Source organism: Syngnathoides biaculeatus, chromosome 2 (assembly GCF_019802595.1).
Source record: "Syngnathoides biaculeatus isolate LvHL_M chromosome 2, ASM1980259v1, whole genome shotgun sequence".
In the NCBI taxonomy this organism is placed as follows: Eukaryota; Metazoa; Chordata; class Actinopteri; order Syngnathiformes; family Syngnathidae; genus Syngnathoides; species Syngnathoides biaculeatus.
In genome coordinates, this window is record NC_084641.1 from 25,521,353 (window position 1) to 25,542,922 (window position 21,570).

A 21,570-nucleotide genomic window follows, 5' to 3' on the forward strand; every position below is an offset into this window, starting at 1 on the left:
AAAATATCAAGAACGTTTATTTTCTTCACAAGTCGATTTACTGTATTTACAATATGTAAACAAAGAGACAAAACTCAAATTAGACATGCTCGTGTAATCACAATCAGCCAAAACGTTTTTGTTTTTGTTTTTTTTCTATTCAAGTATACACAATTTCAAACAGTCTGACCGGAATTTACATCAACTTTGGAAAAACAGTAAGACAGACTCCACCCAGTAATGACATTCATGAGTAATTTTTTGGTCAAAATAATTTTTTAGACAAAAATGTGATTCATCAAAACGTACTATAAAAACAATAAATATTGTTCATTTATCTTCTTACAAAAAACTTTTTACACAAATGTTTTAGATCTTTTCATAAATCTTTTTTTTTTCTTTTTTTACGTATGCCTATACAATGTGTTTTGTTTGTGTTTTTTAAGACCACTGACATGAAAGGACAATTGAAAAAAGGCGCAATGATGCAAAACCCAGATTATTCCTGGTGGCGTCATGATAATTGAGGAGCAATTATTCATGGCTGTTTCAACATCTCAGATGATGGGAGGATTCACACACACACACAAAAAAATACAGCATTTAAGAGCAGCAATGAAACATGTTAGTGTAACAAATATTCTGCAGTTACAATCTTGCTCAGACAAGAAATTAAGTGGTAATATACCGTTAACAAAACTACAGTATGGAAAAAATGGACTCACATTTGTTGTGTTAAAATGGACTATTTTCACATGATGAATCCACCAAGCACACAGAAACCAACAAAAAAAATGTCCTCCAACTATTTGGGAATGGAAAACCAAAAATTACACGGTCACAGAGCAGGGTGCAGTGCGACGCTGCAAGGTCCACAGCAGCCTTGCAGACCATGCCCTGATGTAAAGTGATAGTTATGTTACAGTAACCCCAGCGTTGTCCTTACTCTTGTCAACATATGTGGGTGAGCTGCTTTTGTCTGATATGGATGAGGAGGAGGGGGGCGCTGCAGCTCCAGCCGGGGCAGTCAGAATTTGCGTGACTGGGGAATTGCCTGTTGATTTGCCCGAAGTGTCCGGGTTGGGCTCTGCCTCTGGTTCCTGTTGTGAAGCTGAAGCTAGAAGACAGAGGAAAAACACGAGATATCAACAGAATGACCCACACACGGTCACACTCGGACAGTAAATTATAGCAAATTTGTGTTGATGACAATTTAACACCACAACTGGAAAGGAGACGTCAACATGGACTTCTTACCTGACTGCGTGCAGGACTTCATGTGTTCTGGCCAATGGGCTTGCTGACAGGGGTAATCGCAGTAACTGGTATTCCAACAACAATAGAAGATGGCCTCCTTCCTGCAGTTTGCGCACCACTGTTTTTTTTTCGTCTCATCTACAGCCTGCTGCTTTTCCAGCTCCATCTGTTTTTTTACCTCCGCTACCAGCCTTTCTCTCTCCTGCTCCAGACTCTGTCTCATCTCTGCCATTGTCAGTTCTACGTGATTGTCGCATGAAAACAAAGAAATAGATTTTTTTTAATTAAATAAAACATTCCTTCCGTATCAAAAGACGGTTTACAACTAGGCAAAATTTACATTGAATGTTGTTGTACACTTTAAGATTTTGAGTTTTAGTATAGCATAATTATTAAAATATAAAACTACCTGGCATACAGTGAAGAAAATAAGTATTTGAACACCCTGCTATATTGCAAGTTCTCCCACTTAGAAATCATGGAGGGGTCTGAAATTTTCATCGTACGTGCATGTCCACTGTTAGAGAGATTATCTATAAAGAAAAATCCAGAAATCACAATGTATGATTTTTTTAACGATTTATCTGTATGATACAGCTGCAAATAAGTATTTGAACACCTGTCTATCAGCTGGAATTCTGACCCTCAAAGACCTGTTAGTCTGCCTTTAAAAGTCTACCTCCACTCAACGTGTGTGTGTTTCTTTCGGCTTGTCCATTTCGGGGTCGCCACAGCGTATCATCTCAGATGAACGCATATATATGTTTGGCACAATTTATACGTCGGATGCCCTTCCTGACCCAATCCTTCTCAGTGGGATACGAACCCACAACCCCTGGTTTACCAAACTAGTGCTCTAACCACTGAGCTACGGGGCCTCACCTCCACCTCCACCCAACGTATTATCCTGAAATTGCCAAGCACGTTGGTGAAAAAAAGTCCACTGTTGGAGCAATCATTAGAAAATGGAGGAAGCTAGACATGATGGTCAATCTCAATCGGAGTGGAGCCCCATGCAAGACATCACCTCGTGCGGTCTCAATGATCCTTAGAAAGGTGAGGAATCAGCCCAGGACAACACGACAGGACTTGGTCAATGACCTGAAAAGACCTGGGACCCCCGTTTCCAAGGTGACTGTTGTTAATACACTAAGACGTCATGGTTTGAAATCATCCATGGCACGGAAGGTCCCCCTGCTTAAACCAGCACGCGTCAAGGCCCGTCTTAAGTTTGCCAATGACCATGTGGATGATACAGAGGAGTCATGGGAGAAGGTTTTATGGTCAGATGAGACCAAAATGGAACTTTTTGGTCATAATTTCACTTACTGTGTTTGAAGGAAGATGAATGATAAGTTCCATCCCAAGAACACCATCCCTACTGTGAGGCATGGGGGTGGTAGCGTCATGCTTTGGGGGTGTTTTTCTGCACATGGGACAGGACGACTGCACTGTATTAAGGAGAGAATGACTGCAGCCATGTATTGTGAGATTTTGGGGAACAACCTCTTTCCCTCAGTCAGAGCATTGAAGATGGGTCGTTCAAGATGACAATGACCTGAAGCACACAGCCAGGAAAACCAAGGAGTGGCTCAGTAAGAAGCATATCAAGGTTCTGGCGTCGCATAGCCAATCTCCAGACCTAAACCCAATAGAAAATCTTTGGAGGGATCTGAAACTCCGTGTTTCTCAGCGACAGCCCAGAAACCTGTCTGATGCAGAGAAGATCTGTGTGGAGAAGTGGGCCTAAATCCCTCCTGCAGTGTGTGCAAACCTGGTGAACAACTACAGGAAATGATTGGCTTCTGTAATTGCAAACAAAGGTTACTGTACTAAATAGTAACATTGTTTTTTTCAGGTGCTCAAATACTTATTTGCAGCTGTATCACACAAATAAATTATTGAAAAAAATCATACATTTTGATATCTGGATTTTTCTTTTGCGCCTAAGATGAAAATTTCAGATCCTTCCCTGATTTCTAAGTTGGAGAACTTGCAATATAGCAGGGTGTCCAAATACTTATTTTCTTCACTGTATTTATGTGCAATCCCCAAACAGCACAGTAATGTGCATCACTTGATGTAAGAAACCTACCCAGATTATGCTTCATCTCAGACAACTCCTGTTGATGCAACCACTGAAGCTTTTCAATCTCTATCCTCAACCGTCGAATCTATGGAACGACAAAAGTGAAGAGCAACTTTTTTTCACGTGTCATCCGGGCTCATCAATAAAATAGTCACCTCTGCGATTGTATTTCCTGAAGTGCTTTTGGAAAGGTCATTGTAGAGTTCAGTCATCGTTCCTTTTATTGAGTCCATAATCTGGAAAGGTTTTGTCAGATGTGATCAATTATTTTTACCTTTAAATATTAAATGTGTGAAAATACATTTAAGATAACAGAATTGTGGCCTTTTTGCAAAACAGCCCTACAGTCAAGACTTACTTTGGTCGTATATCTGGCTATATCTGCAGCTGCGTCCGCCGAAGCAGTCGGGATTGGCAAATCTCCTGACAAGTAAGAAGATGAGCTACTTGATGCTGACATACTCTGAGAAGAGTCTTTCACTTGACCTAGAATGATTTAAGAATAATAGAAAGATGTCAATATAGCTAACATTAGATATGGAGATCAATGTTAGTGCTGCTATAAACACCTTTGGCTGCTTGTCTGGTCTGGTAACGAGTACTTGACGCATTTGGCTGAGACTGACTTTGCGTCTGCACCTGGCCTTGTGGCTGTGCAGTCGACTGCTCTGCTTGTTGCTGCTTTTGTACATGGGCCTTCTGAGAGGAATTCTGCAATTTGGTGGGATTCCAAACGACTGCTCGCTGGACAGCCTGGACCGTTTCTTTAGGCAACAGGGGTCGCTGTTTCTTTACAGCTGGCGAGGTTGACGCCACTGAGATGGAGGGAGTGCTAGAAGTGCCGCTGGAACTGGAGGCAGCAATGGGCTGACCAGATGCTGCAGTGGAAACTGGGTTGAGAGCAGTCAAAGCAGGTTGCAAAGAATCTTTCAGGGTGGAAGCGGCTGGAGCAACTGCTGTATTGGAATTGCTTAATTTGCCTGGGCAAAAGGGAATATTGGGAAAGCATTGAAATGTGACGATTATTTCCAATAAAATCGCTATTACAGTCACTCACATTTAAAAAATGTACGGATGTGGTCAATCATGCTCGCAGATAAAGTTGCGGGTGTGATTAGGGATGGAATCTCAAGACCTTAAAATAACTTACTGGACTAATATAACATAACTGTCAATTAATGCATAACTAAAATAGAAAACAAATATGTCAAACTCAGAAATGATAATTTCCAATTTCAACTGATATTGGTAGAACCTGATAAAAAACGGTATTTAAAATTTTTCATCAATAAAAATTGTTGATCTGACCAACTTTATCTGAAGAAAAGTTAAATGCACTGGCCTCTCAAGGAATAAACACGAATGGTCTAGACTCGCAATGTAATGAAGATGCTGAAAGTTTAGTTAAACATAATTGGCGTTAGTGGCAACAAGCTAGCGATACATTGTGACAAACATTCCTGTCGGCAATCGTTATGTTTTGTTATAATCTAGCGATATCTATTATCAATCCATTGATGAAAGCTAGCAGTAGATGATCGATATCTTCCTAAAGCATGTAGAGCGGAAAAGTTTTCAACTTCAAGATAATGCGTACCACAGGAAAATGACCATTAGAACTTAGATCAAGTCAAATGAAATCATAATCTCATACTTATTATAGTGAGAGTGGGGTGGGGGGCGTGGGGGTGAATGCGTGCATCGGTGCAACTGCCGTAAATAGGAGGCCGGCTGGCTAGAATAAGCCTTCATGTGCGTGCGCTCGACGTATTGACCACACCTGAATCAGGCGACGTCTTTTTTTTGGGGGGGACATGCCGTCACACGATCAACCAATACTGCGATTGACGCATTGAGCTCCCCCCCGGTGTAACTGAATTTGTTTTGACATGACTCATCACGTTGATGACTTTCAACATAAATGTGCTCGCAGTACATAAAGAAGCTCTGAACATGCGCACTTGACATCACTTCCGGACATGCTTAGTATGGTTAACTTCCATTTCATGTTTCTGGGTGAATACTCATTGTTTCGGAGCAGGCTTGTTTAGTTGACAAAGTTTATGAAATAAATACATAAATTAATGTCAAGACTACATAAAATAAGTAATGTCTTTCAATGTCTACTTTTTCTACTCGTAACAAATCGTACGCACGTGATTTCTCGTGCTCGACTGTGCAGATTTGCGAGCGCAGAGGCGCGCGAGCGCGGTCGCGTTCGTCAAATGTGAGTGACTGCAATTATGTGTAAAATATCTCACCCTCCGGCTTAGTAGCATTGGTCTCTTTGGGTGTTTTGGCAGAAGAGCCTCCCGTGTCTTTTCTTGACCTCTTCGTATCACGAGCTCCATGTTCATCTCCGAGGTCAATCACCAGCTCTCTTTCAGAATCAGAGTCTTGCTCCGCAACAGAAGTCGCATTAGTTGTACGCCCCTCCTCTGGGGTCTTCGGCTTGTCAGAGAGTGGCTGAGACTGCGTCATTCTGGGCTTTTCTTGAAGGGCCTCCTCTTGCTCACTGTTACCCTGTTTCTCTTTGATCTGGGTTGAAAGGGTGGATTTTTCCCCGATCCCTCCAACTGAATCCTTATTCTCTGGTTCTGCACTTGCTCTGAGCCTCTTTCGATCCACTTTGACCTTTTCGTCCTGTACAGAGCTCTTTGGCTTGTGTTCCTCATCACTGATGTACTCACTTTCACTAGAGTCAGATTTATCTGAGTCGTCTGTGTCGCTACGATCCACACCTTTATATACATCTTCAGAAATTTCATCTATCCCTGCAATAGGGAAACAAGTTTAAGGTCAAATACAAAATAAAATCCATGGTTGTACAGGTAGTAATTAAGTAAGTAGTTACCAAAAAAAATGGAATAAAACAAAATCACTGTTGTATAGCTAATATTGAATAAACCTTTAAATTAAGCAGTAAGGACTTTTGTGTTTTTTTTTCTTTTGGTCTGGAGAACTCTCAAACATTAAAGATATAGACAGATAAAAGAAGGATGTTAAGGAGATTCTGTTCTTTTGGCAGCCATGTGTGTAGGTGCTATTCACACTGTAGTAACATTCGGAAGCAGCCTGATTCCAATCTGAGGATATCCAATTCCAGGGTGTTTTTTTTTCCTCTCTTGATGCAGCCACTAAGTATCTTAAAATTATTACACATTGTCATTTGAATGTATGTACATTAGTGCAAATACAGCCAGAAGTATGTCTCCTTGTTACAAGTCATTAAACATAGAAATTACTCGAGCAGTGGACCTTTCCGACCACTCGTACAATAATAGCCAATCAGATAGCCGCTTTGTCTTAACCCCAGGCTTGACACGTCCCTCTTGTCATCATGTCCCACAAGCAATGCTGGTTGTCAGTAGTGTGCGCTTGGAAAAGTTAAAGTTACAAATAAAATGGTCCTCAGATGCGCTTGGGGAACGTGCAGTCCTGATGAAAGATATCCTGCTAGGTTACAAGGGGCCCGCTTGATTCATTTTCCAAAGCCTAAAACACAGTTGATGAAGTGTTTATGATGGATTGAGGTTTGCAGAAGACCCCACGTACAACTAAATGTGGACAATATCAATAAACACAAGGCTGCATGTTCGAAGGTAAGTGAGGGAGAAGTATCTTCTGAGTTTGATTGATTTATTACCAGTGCTTAATACATTGCAGAAGAAGAACTTTTACTTTGTTAGCGTATCACTGACCTGTTGAATGACGTGTGTCATGTTTTATGCCGAAGAGTCGGGTTAATGATATGTAAATTCGCAATGTCATGCAAGAAAAATGTCTATTTGCCTATTCGTATCACATCGGACTTTTAAGACAGAGCACTGGGTTCAATTACGAGCCAAGTCAGATACAACCCCCTCGCTAATAAAGACTACAATGATATTACTCGTGATCTTTCCAAGTAAAAAGTACTCACCCTTCTTTACATGCGCACTACGATTCCACTATTTTATCCTAACCCTAACCCTTTATCCTGTTGGATTTCAATATAGGGTTAGGGTTAGCACTTTTTTTGCATCGATCGCCAACATTCTTGCTTACTCTGAAATTGCGTCCTGCTCCGTCCAAAACCTTAATTCCGTGTACATATCGTTGTGTGAAATAGTTGAGACATCTCTGTAGAACTCTCTTGGACAAGTCTGACGCATTTGGCAAAAAACATACCCCAATATTATCTGGAATACGCGATAGAGAATCCACATCAAACATTGTTCTGTTCAATCGCCATTTTAGAAGCTTGTAGGACATGGCTAAGGGGGCGGAGCTTAAGATCGGCATCTGTAAGGTCCACGATCATCATAAATTTGCTACATGCTGTAGCTTTCAACAAAATTGACCAAAACACCTGATCTAAAAGCCAAACAACGGAAGTCAAAATTAAGTTTTGTAATTACCCAGCTGAGCCTTGCAGCTTTCAATAGTCTTGTCGAGGCTCCTTATGTGTCTCTTTGGTGTGGGGAGGGCAGCTGACCCTGATTGTTGCTGGTGCTGCTGCTGCTGTACACTCTCGCTCAGCTCTCTCAGATCCATCTCAGCTTTCACTCGATCTGAACACAAAACAAAAAAAGCTCTAATTAGCTTGGCCGAGGATATTCAGCATTCAGAATTTGTTACGTTGTGAGTATAAGATCATTTTGTGGTGCTGACCTAGGTTGAGATTGAGTATGCCACCTGTGGATGCAGGCCTCTCTTGCTTAGCCACCAAGCTAGGGTTGAGTGGCTTTGGGCTGCCCGCGAAACCGCTCACTGGACCAACCTTTCCTGAGACGGGAGATGCTGCGATGAAAACAAAAGAGATAAAAGGCTGGAAATCTAAATCCTCTCCTTTTTTTTTTTTTTTTTTTAGAGTCAGGGGAACATTTTATAACAAAGCCCATGGATATTGCAAATCATGCAAATTATTACTTCACAAATAAATATTTACTTAGGTAGATAAACACAAGGATATCATGAGCCAAAAGAATAACAATCATATGCCCTAGTAAAAAGTTCAACTCATGGTCGGTGAAACTTGCGAGTTTTCATTTAAATTACAGTTAGCTATGTGGAAAAAGTGTCTACGACGTAAGAATAAATCAAACGGTGTAGATAAACTGGACATGAAATTATTTTGATCAGTAACGTGGGATTAATTCCCGCTCAATAATGGTGTCGATATGTGCCCTGTGATTGACTGGCGACCAGTTCAGGTTGTGAGCAAAGCAAAGCAAAGCAAATGTATTTATGTAACGCATTTCATATACAAGGTAACTAAATGTGCTTTACATGATTAAAAGGAATTGAATACAGAAAGATAAAACATTTAAAACTGGGAAAAAAACAAAAATTACAACAAAATACACATATATTGTATATCTAAATAATAAATAATTATATAAAAATACATATTAAAAAATAAAAGTACAATTAAAACAGTACAGTGCAAGAAATATCATTAAAAATGGAAATACTCTAAAAATCATGAAAAAAAATTTTTAATCTGGATTTAAAAACATTCCCATTTGGGGCTGACATCACTTTCTGTTGGCAATTTACGGTAGTCCACTTGTGTGCAGGATAATAGCTAAATGCCTCTTCGTCATGTTTGCCTTGGACTCTGCGCTCGACTACTTGATGTGAGTCAGTCGATTTCAGAGCTCTACTGGGTTTGCATTCCGTAAGCATTTCTTTCATGTGTTCAGGACCTAAAACATTTGGTGATTTATAGACCAGTAGCAGATCTATTCTAAAGCTGATTTTGTAGTCCACCTTCCGCCCAATGTTAACTGGGATAGGCTCCGGCACTCACGAGACCTATCTGAGGATAAACGGCTTGGAAAATGGACATTGAGATAATAACAAATTTGATTGCTATTCTAGTTTGTCACGTTTTCAACTGAGTTGGGAAAACAGCAAAGATGATTCCATGGCTTAATCTTATTGCGTAATTCTGTGGCTCTAATAGTAGACCAAAAAGCTTGCTATCTGCTTTGCATAAAATCTTGGAGTGAATTGGTTTTGAACAAATGCAGTATTATTAATTAGACTTTCTGCATTAATCTATAAATATCTGTACAGTGTTCCTTAATTTCACGTGGGGATCACGCTCCCTAAAATACCAATGTTAAGTGAAATCGGTGTAGTTGAAGTAGATTTTCTATCCCACACCATCCCAGCTGTTGATGGGCAGGAGGCGGGGTACACCCTGAACTGGTTGACAGCCAATCGCAGGGCACATTGAGACAAACAGCCGCACTCACAATCACCCCTCGGGGCAATTTCGAGTGTCCAAATAATGTTGCATATTTTTGGGATGCGGGAGGAAACCAGAGTGCCCGGAGAAACCCACCCAGGCACAGGGGAGAATATGCAAATTCCACACAGGCGGGTCGCGGGATTTGAACCCCGGTCCCCATAACTGTGAGGCTAAAAATAATGGGATGAAGTCTAATTTACATTGATAGACATTTAACAATCTGACCAGTGTGTGTGTGTGGTTTGTGTGCTTTCATCTTTCATCTGTGCTTTCATTTAGAAAAGACTGTATCAGAACTAAGTCTTTAGCGTATGGAAGTGTTGTAGTTTGTGGTAATTGTTCTGAGGTGTTGTTTCTGTTACATTATGATTTTTGTAATGGTGTATTAGAGTGTAAAGATGACAATAGTGGATATGGATTCCAGGAAGGACAGCAATGGCGTTAGTCAAAGCTAATGGAGATCCATATAAAGTAAAAGAAAAGTATATTATGTATTTCACTTCTGTATTTAGTTAAAATTTGTAATGTGGAACCAGAGAAGAGGACTTACCAGTACAATCCATGGAGTCCTCTCCTGTGCTGTAGTGAAAGGCAGAATTTCTGCTGGCCTTTTCTATGTCTTGTTCTCCATCAGACCCGGTGTGAACGGAGGAGTTTGTACTCATTGGCGAACGAGGTACGTCTGTCATGGAGACTCTCCGATTCATACCACTTGGTGTGGAACTCTTACTAAGAACCATCTTCGGCGATGCCGTTAAATCAAAGTTAAAGCGCAGTTTGTCAAGTTTCTCTGTTTTTACTGTGCCTGCACTGGGGTTCGAAGGGTCCAGCAGCATTTGGAGCTGGTTGTTAGGGGTGTAAGGAGTTCGAAATGGCGCATAGTTGAAAACCCCAAATTTCTTTCGAATGTTTTCTACATAAACTTCCATTTCTTGCATGGCACTGTTGAAAATGCTCTTTGTCTTCTTTACGGAGAAAGGAATCTCTTTGGACATGAGGTAGCAGTTATTGATGGGGACCCAAGCTCTGCACAGAAAGCAAAGCAAAATTGATAAGGAAACAACTCCACACAACTTGACTGTACCTGTTATGCTCATCTCAGAAGTTTAGCTCACCTGTCATGTTGTCCAAAGAAGCGTGCATCTACCTGGCCATCTTTTTCGCGAAGAGCTTTTGCCGGCCAGAAGGGGAAACCTTTCAGTTTAGCCCAGACAAGGGTATGAGGCTGACTCTGTTGGTGTCCAAAAATAACATTCAAAATCAAGACCGAACGCACACATATCGTAATATCATGCCAATAACGTACGCATGGCTCACAGAACCAGTTGTCCCTTTTTTGGCATGAAGACAGGTAGCACTCAGGGCATACTTCAATCTCATTCATCTAAAAAAGGAAAGCACAGAGAAAGATAAATATTTTTCAATAGTAATGATCACAATTGAAATAAACCTTATTTACCTCATGCTCGCATATCTTGACAATGACTTTTGCTGTTGCTGTTAATTTGTGATTCCCTGGAAGAAATCAACAAGCACAGCTTGCTATTTTGTATTTTGCAAACTTATTGTACTGACATGTCAGTGGTCTACCTCCATTATAAATGATGCAGTTGTGCAAGATCCACTTCATATCAGCCAGAAAGGCTTCAGTGCAGCCATACATTTTTTTCTTGATATTCTGTTTTTAAACGGTGGGAAATGTTTAAATATTCGATGAAGGGCTATCATTTCTTTATGTGAAAATGATAACTAAATAAATAAATGAATTACCTTCTCTAAAGTAGACAAGTCCATGGGGTGAAAAATGTACTCAGCATAGTCAGGATGCTGTTCCAAGGACACAGGCTTCTGAAAGGGCTCAGTCTACTCAGTATGAACAAATAATGGAAAATGGATGCATCAGAAAGAGTTTGGATGTGCTATTTCTGTGACAATAACATTACAACTGTATGACTTACTCCAGGCTGCTTTATCTTTTGGAGTGCAAATTTGAGCAAGTAAGAGAGTTGGTCTATATTCAACATTGTCATTGCTTTGCTCTGTGTTTCAATGCATTCAGCAACTGTTATTTTCTGCAACAACAACAACAAGCATTTCACGAATGACAAATTAACACGCAAGTAACATATCATCCATAGATTTAATAAAAAAAAAAAAACGTTTACACCTCACATTTTCTGTTTCCTGTGCAAAATGTCAAATGTTCGAAATGAGATCATTTTTGAAAAGTTGCTCTGTGGATTTCCCAAAATATAAAAAAACAGTTGCAAGTTCAGGCGCAACAGACTTTTACTGAAGCTTCGTCTAGAGCACAACACAGCACAGAACCTGACACCCGTGACTAGCGCCGATTACGTTTCTTCCACTGGGCTTCAAAATTAGACAAGCAACAATCCAATACTAACAGAGACATACTGAAAATTGTATAATTATAACATGATTGGTTTTCTGCACTAACGCCAAAAAGCATTGAATTACAGATGCATCCCTAATTTAAACCCAACTGTCAGGTCCTGTTTTCTGTTTACATACATGCACCCGACCACACACACCCACGCGCGCACACACACCCACACACGTATCCACTGAGATACCTCACACTCGGGACAGAACCAGTCGCCCTCAGGCTCAGCTGGTAGTTTGAGGCACTTGGCATGGTACACCCTGGGGCAGAGCTCACAGCAGAGCACCTGGCCCTCGCGGTGGCACAGCCAGCAGTAGAAGTCATTCCTGCCGTCCTGCGGTACAACATCAACAGGGTCTGTGGTGAGTGCTGGCTGCTTCATATAGTAAAAGGGACCATGTCTTAGGTCTGACTGAAATGCAGGCAAGAGAAAAAGGGGGCAAGTTTCAAAAAACACGCAGGAACACAAAAGGGAGCAGTGCAACAAAAAAAATAAGGCAACAATACACTGGGGTAGGCCAGGTAAGCAAGGACAGAAAATAAACTGAAGCAACTAATCTCATCATCTGATCATGTGACGGTTTCAACTGCGGGTCAAAGACAACTGGTTCAACAAGTTTAGGGATTGCGCTCTGGAAGCGTAGATACTGATCTTTTTATATTAATACATAGCTCAGTTGCTGACTCACTGAATCTACTGGATGAAGACTTAAACAAGTTTTGAAATAGTCGTGTGTTATCAAAGCAAATTTGTTCCATCCAAATGTTATCTGTAATGTTAGTTGCTGCTATCATGACCCCTTACAGACTACTCCACGTGTATAGTAACCACAAACTGCCCATGCTTAGATCATACCAAGATCCAGCATGCAGAAAAAATACTCTTCTCAGTCGTGATTGAACCAAAGTTGATGTCACATGTCAAAAGTCTTGGAATCCACCAAGCGATAATTGTATGTACTGTATTGGTAGCACTTCACTTTGGTTTGGCCATGCATTCTTCTAATCACACTACATTAATCACAGGATAAATCCTATTTCACACTCCGTTCTACAAACACATTGTGCCAAGGTTTAAGCTTGCAATACACCATGTCATATCCAAAACAGACATCCACTCATTACGAAAAAAGTTGTCTGGGGGGTTCACGCCCCTGGTAGGGTTACCCATGGCAAACAGGTCCGAGGTGAGCAACCAGAAAAAGCATGGCTCCATAAATCCCTATGTCGAGTACAAATAATTGATCTATGTTTCCCCCGCCTGGACGCAGTTCACCAGTGCCCCTTCTGGAACCAGGCCTGGAGGAGGGGCTCGAAAATGAGCAACTGGTGGCACAAATGGGGCTCGGCCGAGAAAACCCCGAAAGCTTAACGTGGGTACCCCTTCCCATGGTCTCGACACCTGAAGGAGGGGCTATAGGGATCAGGTGTAATGTGAGCTGGGTGGCGGCCGAAGATGGGGACCTCCGAGATCTGATCCCCGACTAGAGAAACTGGCTCGAGGGATGTGGAATGCCACCTCTTTGGCAGAAAAGGAGCCTGAGCTGGTGTGTGTGAGGTTGAGACAATCCCACTACATACAGTCGGGCTCGCCTCCATACTAAGGCTCTGGTATCAGTCCTCTTGACAGGTGTTGGACTCTTTTCCACTCTGGAGTTGTCCATGGTGAGAGGCGCAGAGCAAGTGTGGGGATACTTATTGCCCCCTGGCCTGGTGCCTGTACATTGCAGTTCATCCCGATGAACGGGAGGGTAGCCTCCCTCTAGCTCCAGGTGGGAGGACGGGTCCTGACTGTGGTTTGTGCTTATGCACCACACAGCAGTTGAGCATACCCACAGCTGTCAACTGATCACCATCAGATGGTTAGTTGGCTCAAATGGTGGGGGAAGATGCTGGTCTGACCTGGCAGGGCTAACCAGTCAAGTCAAGCAGAATCCCCTTTCAGAAGCAACATCAACTCCCACTTCTGGCAAAATTTCTCAGGAGACACGACTATCTTCTGGGACTCTATTCCCGAGATAACCGACCGGAGATGTGGCTGAAAAGGAGTCGGTGCCTGTCGTGGTGGCAATCCTAAACCCAGTGGTGGATACCAATGGTAAGGGATGCCGTCAATTTGAAGGACGATTTCTATCAGGCTTTTCTGGGGTGTGAGACTCCTGAGGAAGATGATGGGTACCAGATGGCCAAGCGCAATGCAGCTTGGGTGGGCGTTGAGACAAAAACCAGGGCATGGGAGGAGTTCGGTGAGGCTAAGGAGAACAACTTACGGATATGTTCGAGGAAATTCTGCCCCACCATCTGGCATCACAGGAGCACGAAGCAATGCATCATCAACACTGTGTATCATGAGGATAGGGCGCTGCTGACCTTGATATGGGATGTTGTGAGAACACTTCAAAAACCTCCTCAATTCCACTGACACGCCTTCCCGTGAGGAAGGAAGTCTGGTGTCTCTAAGATGACCTCTCCTATCTCTGAGGTTGAGGTCACAGGGATTGTTAAAAATTTCCTCGGTGGCAAGGCAGGACAAGGGTAGATGAGATTTGACCGGACTTCTGACTTCTGGGGTGGTGAGTGTCCTTTTTTAAGAAGGGGGACCGAAGGATGTGTTTCAATGACGGGAGGAATCACACTCCTCAGCCTCCCTCGGTAAGGTCTGTTCAGGAGTGCTGAGAAGAGTGTCCATGAGGAAGTCGAATCTCAGATTCAGGAGGAGCAGTGTGGTTTTCGTCCTGGGCATGGAACAGTGGACCAGCTCTTCACCCTTGCCAGGGTCCTTGAAACAGCATAGGAGTTCGCCCAACCAGTCTGCATGTTTGTTGTGGACTTTGAGAAGACATCAGTGTTCCTCATGGAGTCCTATGCGGAGTACTTGGGGAGAAAAGTGTACCAAACCCCCTGATATTAGCTGTTCTGTCTCTGTGTGACCGTTGTCAGAGTTTGGTCCACATTGCCAGCAGCAATCCCACCATCCGACCTCGGATAAACGGAATGAAATGGATGGCTATGCACTGAGTTTGAGTGATGATGTTCCTTCTATTTCAATTGGATTTTTGAAGCACCAATTTTTAATGGCAAACTCTGGTGTTTAAGGACAAACCTTTAAAATTCACAGCAAACATACTGGTTTCGGGAACACTGGGTCCTCTTACCTGGTCTTTGTTAGAGTTCATGGCCCCCGGCTTCTTCTTTTTCTTTAGTGGACTCGGGGAGGTGTCAGATGGAGAGTGTCCATTGGAGGAGTGGGAGGGACTGGACACCTTCCTCTTCTGTGGTGCCAGGGAGCGTTCCGCTGATCCCGGTGGATCAGGAGCTACATAGAGAGGCATAAAAACAGGCCATCACACATGACATAGCTTGTGCCATGCTAAAGATTTGAGGTTTTATTAAATCTTGAATGTTCTTCAACTTGTTTACAACTTTCCAAAAATAAAACTAATTTAAAGTGGTCCAGATGAGTAAATCTGTGACATAATGAGCTATTAATGATGACAATCCCAATTTTTTTTTACTTTTGGGTGTATATAATATCCCAGTAGCATCCCATAAAAAGCTAGCATATTAAAGCTAAATCATAAACATGAACCATCCATTTTCCAAGCCACGTATCCTCACAAGGGACCTACGAGTCCCAGTTAACTTCAGGCGACCGGCAGACTACACCCTGAACTGGTCAGCAATCAGTCACAGGGTACACATCAACAGCATCATAATGAATCTAAAAGAGGTAAGCATTTGTCTGAATAAACAATTAGAAACTAATCACAATTTACTAGCACACATCAAATAAGCTTGTAAACTCACTAAAGAACTGGGTTTCAGTTTTTCCCAGTCAAGTGTCACCACAGCAAGTCCATTGCATGATTTGTTTGTGAGTTTTTACACCAGAAGCCCTTTCTGACCCAACCCACACATTTTTAGGCTTAAGAGTGGATAGGAAATGGTGCAAAGCCACGATCATGTACTACTATATACACTCCCACTCACATTTTAATGAATTGTGACTGCGACTGTTGTCTGTTGCCATGTGCCCTGCAATTGGTTGGCAACCAGTTCAGGGTGTATCCTGCTTAATGCCCGATGATAGTTGGGATTCGCTCCAGCACTGGATGGATGTCCCAAGTAATTTCAAACTGATTTTAACTCCAAAATTGCACTTGAATTTACGTGCCAAAAATGTGCTCTGTTACACCCAGTCATTGCTATCGCAGGAGTTACACAGTTAGAGTTTTTTTCTCTCTCAACTACGAGTCACAACACTACAGGACTAAAATGCTTAATGCCAAAATAAAAGTATGCGGTTCAAAATAAGAGTCTGATGCTTAAATGAACTAAAACTTGCCTGACAGGTAGAAAAATCCCCACGGGGCCATATTGGACCCCCTGCAGTCAGTACATTTGACATCATTGATTTAAACAATCAAGATATCATCGACAAGATGTTAATGCATGCATTTTTTGTCCAAATAAAGGACAAGGCTGAAGAGGACCAAAGTGGTCTCACGGAAGGGAACCTAACCGCCACGGCGACACCCTGCTGCTTCTTCACACGATGGAGAGAGTGCTAGGACGCCAGTCACTGATGACTCGCTGAAGAGGATCGCACGGTTTTCATTTACACCACACTGAGAGTGTCCATAAATCATTGTGAAGCAAAATTGACCAAGCATTGGATTGTTGGCTCACTCATAGAGAACATGCGCTGAAAGTAGACATGGGTAACCTGAAGGACTGAGCTATTTTGGAGCTTGTCATCCACTCCTATTCATGTGTAATGAACTAGTCATGATCACCATCACTGAAGCCAATGAATCGAAGCTTCTTCATGACATCAACCACAATTACATCAAAAATTACAAATATAGTATTGTTAAAAGGAAATTCTTTGGATTAACAATGTATCCAATAGGTCATGTCATATGTACTGTACCTTGAATATATGATGTTAATCCCCTCTCATACAATATGTTAATCCTCTCTCATTTAATGTTTTTTGAAAGCATTTTTATTGGCAATTACAAATTTTCACGGGCGCCGCCATTTTGGCAAGTCACATGAGCTACGTGCACGGATGTAACGGAATAGGTGCGGCAAGAAAAGTTCGCTTATGTTGGGAAACAATTGTGGCCAGGGCTGATTTCTCTGATTTATCCTCATCTGATGAAGAAATAGCAGTATCGGTTGATTGGGAAGACGGAGGAATACATCCATAGAGATTAGAACTTGTGGTTGTAAATAATGTTAAATATTCAAATGGTTCTTTGTACGGAATGACACGGGGCCAGTCGGTCGTGGCCCCGCCACTTATCGGAGCCCGCTCGTGGCCCTGTGGCTGTAAATAATGTTCAATATTCGGATGTTTCTTCGTACGGAATGACGCGGGGCCGGTCGCTCGCGGCCCCGCCACTTGTCGGAGCCCGCTCGTGGTCCTGTGGCTCTAAATAATGTTGAATATTCTAATGGTTCTTCGGACAGAATGACGCCATGTCTGACGAGCGAGCTACGGTGGCCTGCCCCTCGCCGGAATTCGCTCGCTCGCGGCCGCGCCACTCGTCGGAGCTCGCCCGACGCCTCGCCGCACGCCGGAGCTCACTCGTCAGACTCCGCGTCATTCCCGTCCGAAGAACCATCCGAATATTCAACATTATTTACAGCCACGGGTTCAAATTTGTACGGGCGTATTCCTCCGGCGCCCATGAAAATTCGTAGTTGCCGATGAAAATCTTCTCAAAACACCATTAAATGGGAAAGGACTAACATCACATTGTCAAGGTACAGTACATATGACATGACCTATAGGATACATTGTTAATCCAAATAGCCGGAATTTCCCTTGAAGTATGTATACTTTATAGAGGGCATTTTCATGACTTGGCAGAAGCTAAGACTCTCTAGCAGACTAACAAAGAAATTCTGTATTGCCGTACAGCTAAGGTGAGTGGTCGGGTAACACCCGCGAAGTGGTCAGGTATATGAGTATAATTACTAAAACTACATTACACTGTTGCCGATTGTAAATCCTATCATTTGCAAACTAGTTTGGCGTTCAAGTCCTTTTTCCATTAAAACGGTAAACAGCATCAACCTTAGACTCACAGACACATCTTGACCTGTTGTGCATAACAGTATAACAAAAACGGATTCTAATGGAAGGGGACCTTTAAGGAATATAATAGCAGATTATCAATGTCGTAATGCCAAGGTTATATGCATTTAACCAATGGGGAGGAAAAGTCACTCCAGACTAACATAAAGTAATTTATTTATTTATTTATTTATTTATTTATTATTTTATTATTATAATTGTTTACTTCCGTGTTTGGCTGTCAGCTGTTGATATTTGTGTAGTCTCCCTGTATTTGTACATCTGCTCATTTGGGTGGTTTTATATGCTCAAAAAATGTGAACACTATGGTTTCAAATGCAGGTTACTTTAAATATATAGACAATCAGGTAGCGGCAGTACGGTGAATGGGAATCGAGCACTTAAACCTGTTACTCACCTTTGGCGCGTACAGATGTATCCATCCCTTCTACCACATCAGGCTCCGTCTTTATCTCCTCCTCAGCCAGACTAAAGAGAACCAAACAAGCAAAGCCGGGAACAAAAATAGAAGCAAACACACAGTCAGTAGGGGTGCTCAAAAACCATGGTGGCATTAACAAAGCAGTAAACAAGTGGAACACCACCTAAGGCACCCGAATCCCAGAGGATCTGTCACCAGGGGACTCTACAGGTTTCCACTGTTATTACATTTATTAGATTTCACCATCTCCGAGAGTATATGAGCCGAGTTTAAATCTTTTCCCAGTCTTCGGTAACAAACCAGATGCAATTTGCTCTTTTCGCAGTAAGAGAATGGCGACAGTCTCCATGACAACCTTCCTGTCTACTAAGTACTAGTCACTATTCAGAAAGATACACATGGCTTCGGCATGAGATTTTCTTGCGCTTCTATCCTTCTGAAGACATAACAGTTCACACGGCGTTTACTGCAACAGATTCAAACGTTTGTTAACCCAAGATTTCTTACTTTCGAACTGGACAAAAATAGCCCGCTGAACATTTAAAGCCGCCGAAAGACCAGTTTTTCGGCCCATTTTTGCTTGTCAAACAGCAAGGGATCTGTCAAGTAATCTGTCTGGATGTACCGGTATATTTGTGCCATAATTTATCACCAAACAATTTTTCAATACAAGACACACACCTCAAATTCGATGTATGCAGTATATTTAAAGAGTGACTTTCCATTTTCCTTTTGAGTTTTTCGAGTGGAGTTAGTAAAATGACAGAGGACTTTGCAACGTGGATATGGTCTTCAATCAGGATCCCACACATGGAAACCAACAGGCAGTTATCCACTCGAAAAATTCTTAGTACAGTACTCAATGCTGTTACTGTTATTAGTGAGCGTGATTAATGTAGAGATTACAATCTATAGCGCAACCATATTTCGCCCCAATTTTTCAAAACTTCTATCTGAAAAGAAATATTCCTCAAATCCAGATGGCAGTTTCTGCTCCCACCCAAAGTTGATCAACTCATGGGTTTATCGTAAAGGACAGTAAAATGTGATTCCACTAAGCTTTAAACCCACACTATTTATTCTATGATCCAGATGTTTAAAAAAAAAAAAAAAAGCCAGTGGCTAAGACAACATAGTAAGTGACCATTGTCAAGACTATTCTCAATGCTAGCTTTCATTAGAAGCAGACTTTCTAACTCAGCTTTCAACCTTTTTCAATGATAAACTTGGATTGGCTCCTACAGGACTGACAAAGCTTGAAGAGAGTTCCTTTAATACTGTGACATATGGATATCTGGTTTCAGCTCGTCAACAGTCACACACTCACATATGCACGCACCCCAACCCCTCCAGGGCCTTCCTCTTCCGGACTTAAGTGAGCAAACGAGGCCCGCGTGAAAATACGAAAAATGTTTGCCAAGTCCTTCTGCTACATGCACCGAAGCCCTGAAAAGAGAGCATTTGTCTGGCAATTGTGAACAACTCAACAAAAGGCCTGTGACCCCCTACACACACACACACCCACACACACACATATACGTAGGCACACGAACACGTCATAGCCACAAAAAGACATTCCTGAAAGAAACGGGAATGTAAGATGTATGTGGCGATCCAAAGAGCATTCTCAGATCAGCAGCTATGATCCATCACACGCGCAGGTAAATAAATCCTCAGATGATTCTGGCATAAATTCCACATAGACGCACGCTCAAAAACACACTGACAGAATTCCTGTGTCTAAGTCGTACCTGACGGATACAACGGAAGCAACCCTGACTCAGTGCCTTTATATTCCACTCCTGTGAGAGACGAGCAGGGTTCTCTCGTCACAGAAAATGGAGGCCACAGCTTGCTCCCCTCCCCCCTCTCCCCCATCCCCCACTCCCAGGCTCAGACTCAGACACTGGCACATCCATGCAGGAGCAGCAGAGAGGTCTGTGGAGATTGCAATCCAACATAAAAAGAAAAACAGGGTCCATCACGAAGATAGAAGTTAAATCCACAGACAAAGAAATATTTGGCCGAAATCCTTTTAAACAAATATTCCCCGTCTGGTCGGTTTCTCGTTGCCTGTGAATACAGCAGTCTCGTAACTCATACTGGGCATTCCAAAAAAAAAAAAAAAAGCACACAGGCCCTCAGAAAGTATCCTGAAACCCACAACACATTTAGCATTAGTATAGAACAAGCAGAATAATGAACAATGAAGGATTCTTAAAAGTGTCGATAACTCTGGAGCAGAGCGCAAGGGAAGCAAATGGGATTTCTATCTTTAACCTAAAAAACATTCCAACCACCCTGTGACACAAACCCCATGGGACATGATTGTGTTTGCAGTGTGGAACCTTCTTAAACATATGTCATTTGCCTTGTTAAGACAAACCACGTAGAAGAATGTATTTAACATGTGCAAAAATAAAAATGATCATTTTACAAAAAACAAGCTATTTAGCATTGCAGGAACAAAACAGGACTCTTTAGCAAATAAGCTCAAAGTGTTCTCTGAATATTCAGAATAAAAGCATAGAATTGACCTGGATTTTTACATAAGGCTGAATCAAAGATGGCTGTGGAATTTTCCAGAAGGGCCTTCTCGTTGCTGCTCTCCCTCTGCTTGTCAATCTTTAACCTCTGCTGCCTTTGCAATTGGCTAGAGGGCTAACAGGGTGGAACGTTATTGGTCGGCTGAGTTATGCCACACGGATCACAGTGTGGCGGCTCCCCTCTTCAAATGCATTTTTTTTTTTTTTTGGTGCAATGCAGAGATTCCCCCCCACCCCCTCGCTCAAGACAGTTCATTTCCCTTCAATGTACTTTGTCCTTCTTGATTATGACAGTAAAAGCCAGAGGGGGCTTAAAAAAGGCCATTTGGAAGGCAATGTGGCTCAAATGCATCCCTTAGTGGTTGAGCTATATAACTTCTGCATGAGGAAAACTAGGCGCAACCATTACATACTGCATAAATTCAAGACAGTGCAACACGTTGCTCTTGCTAGGATTAAAAAAAAACAAAACATAACACCTTCCTGAAGTTAACAACAATAAATGAATCAGTATCCAAAGAAAC

General features: G+C 42.1%; 1 protein-coding gene across 5 annotated transcripts in view; it reads right to left on the reverse strand.

The window, feature by feature from the left end:
• The window catches only part of LOC133512917 (MYND-type zinc finger-containing chromatin reader ZMYND8-like), a 26,406-nt gene continuing 4,836 nt past the window's right edge, over nucleotides 1-21,570 (reverse strand). For 2 of the 5 annotated variants that reach the window (XM_061842998.1, XM_061843007.1), the window contains 19 exons: nucleotides 18,477-18,547; nucleotides 15,126-15,286; nucleotides 12,161-12,382; nucleotides 11,525-11,638; nucleotides 11,337-11,429; nucleotides 11,157-11,244; nucleotides 11,026-11,081; nucleotides 10,873-10,950; nucleotides 10,682-10,797; nucleotides 10,117-10,592; nucleotides 7,979-8,107; nucleotides 7,726-7,878; nucleotides 5,587-6,099; nucleotides 3,895-4,305; nucleotides 3,684-3,811; nucleotides 3,481-3,561; nucleotides 3,332-3,410; nucleotides 1,237-1,476; nucleotides 1-1,096 (listed from right to left, as the gene is read on the reverse strand). In XM_061842998.1, coding sequence (XP_061698982.1) covers nucleotides 894-1,096; nucleotides 1,237-1,476; nucleotides 3,332-3,410; nucleotides 3,481-3,561; nucleotides 3,684-3,811; nucleotides 3,895-4,305; nucleotides 5,587-6,099; nucleotides 7,726-7,878; nucleotides 7,979-8,107; nucleotides 10,117-10,592; nucleotides 10,682-10,797; nucleotides 10,873-10,950; nucleotides 11,026-11,081; nucleotides 11,157-11,244; nucleotides 11,337-11,429; nucleotides 11,525-11,638; nucleotides 12,161-12,382; nucleotides 15,126-15,286; nucleotides 18,477-18,547 — 3,412 coding nt within the window. In that variant the 3' untranslated portion in view covers nucleotides 1-893. Of the gene's footprint in view, nucleotides 1,097-1,236; nucleotides 1,477-3,331; nucleotides 3,411-3,480; nucleotides 3,562-3,683; nucleotides 3,812-3,894; nucleotides 4,306-5,586; nucleotides 6,100-7,725; nucleotides 7,879-7,978; nucleotides 8,108-10,116; nucleotides 10,593-10,681; nucleotides 10,798-10,872; nucleotides 10,951-11,025; nucleotides 11,082-11,156; nucleotides 11,245-11,336; nucleotides 11,430-11,524; nucleotides 11,639-12,160; nucleotides 12,383-15,125; nucleotides 15,287-18,476; nucleotides 18,548-20,251; nucleotides 20,369-21,037; nucleotides 21,554-21,570 lie in introns of those variants that run through there. The other 3 variants (XM_061843026.1, XM_061843017.1, XM_061843035.1) reach the window with 3 other exon arrangements.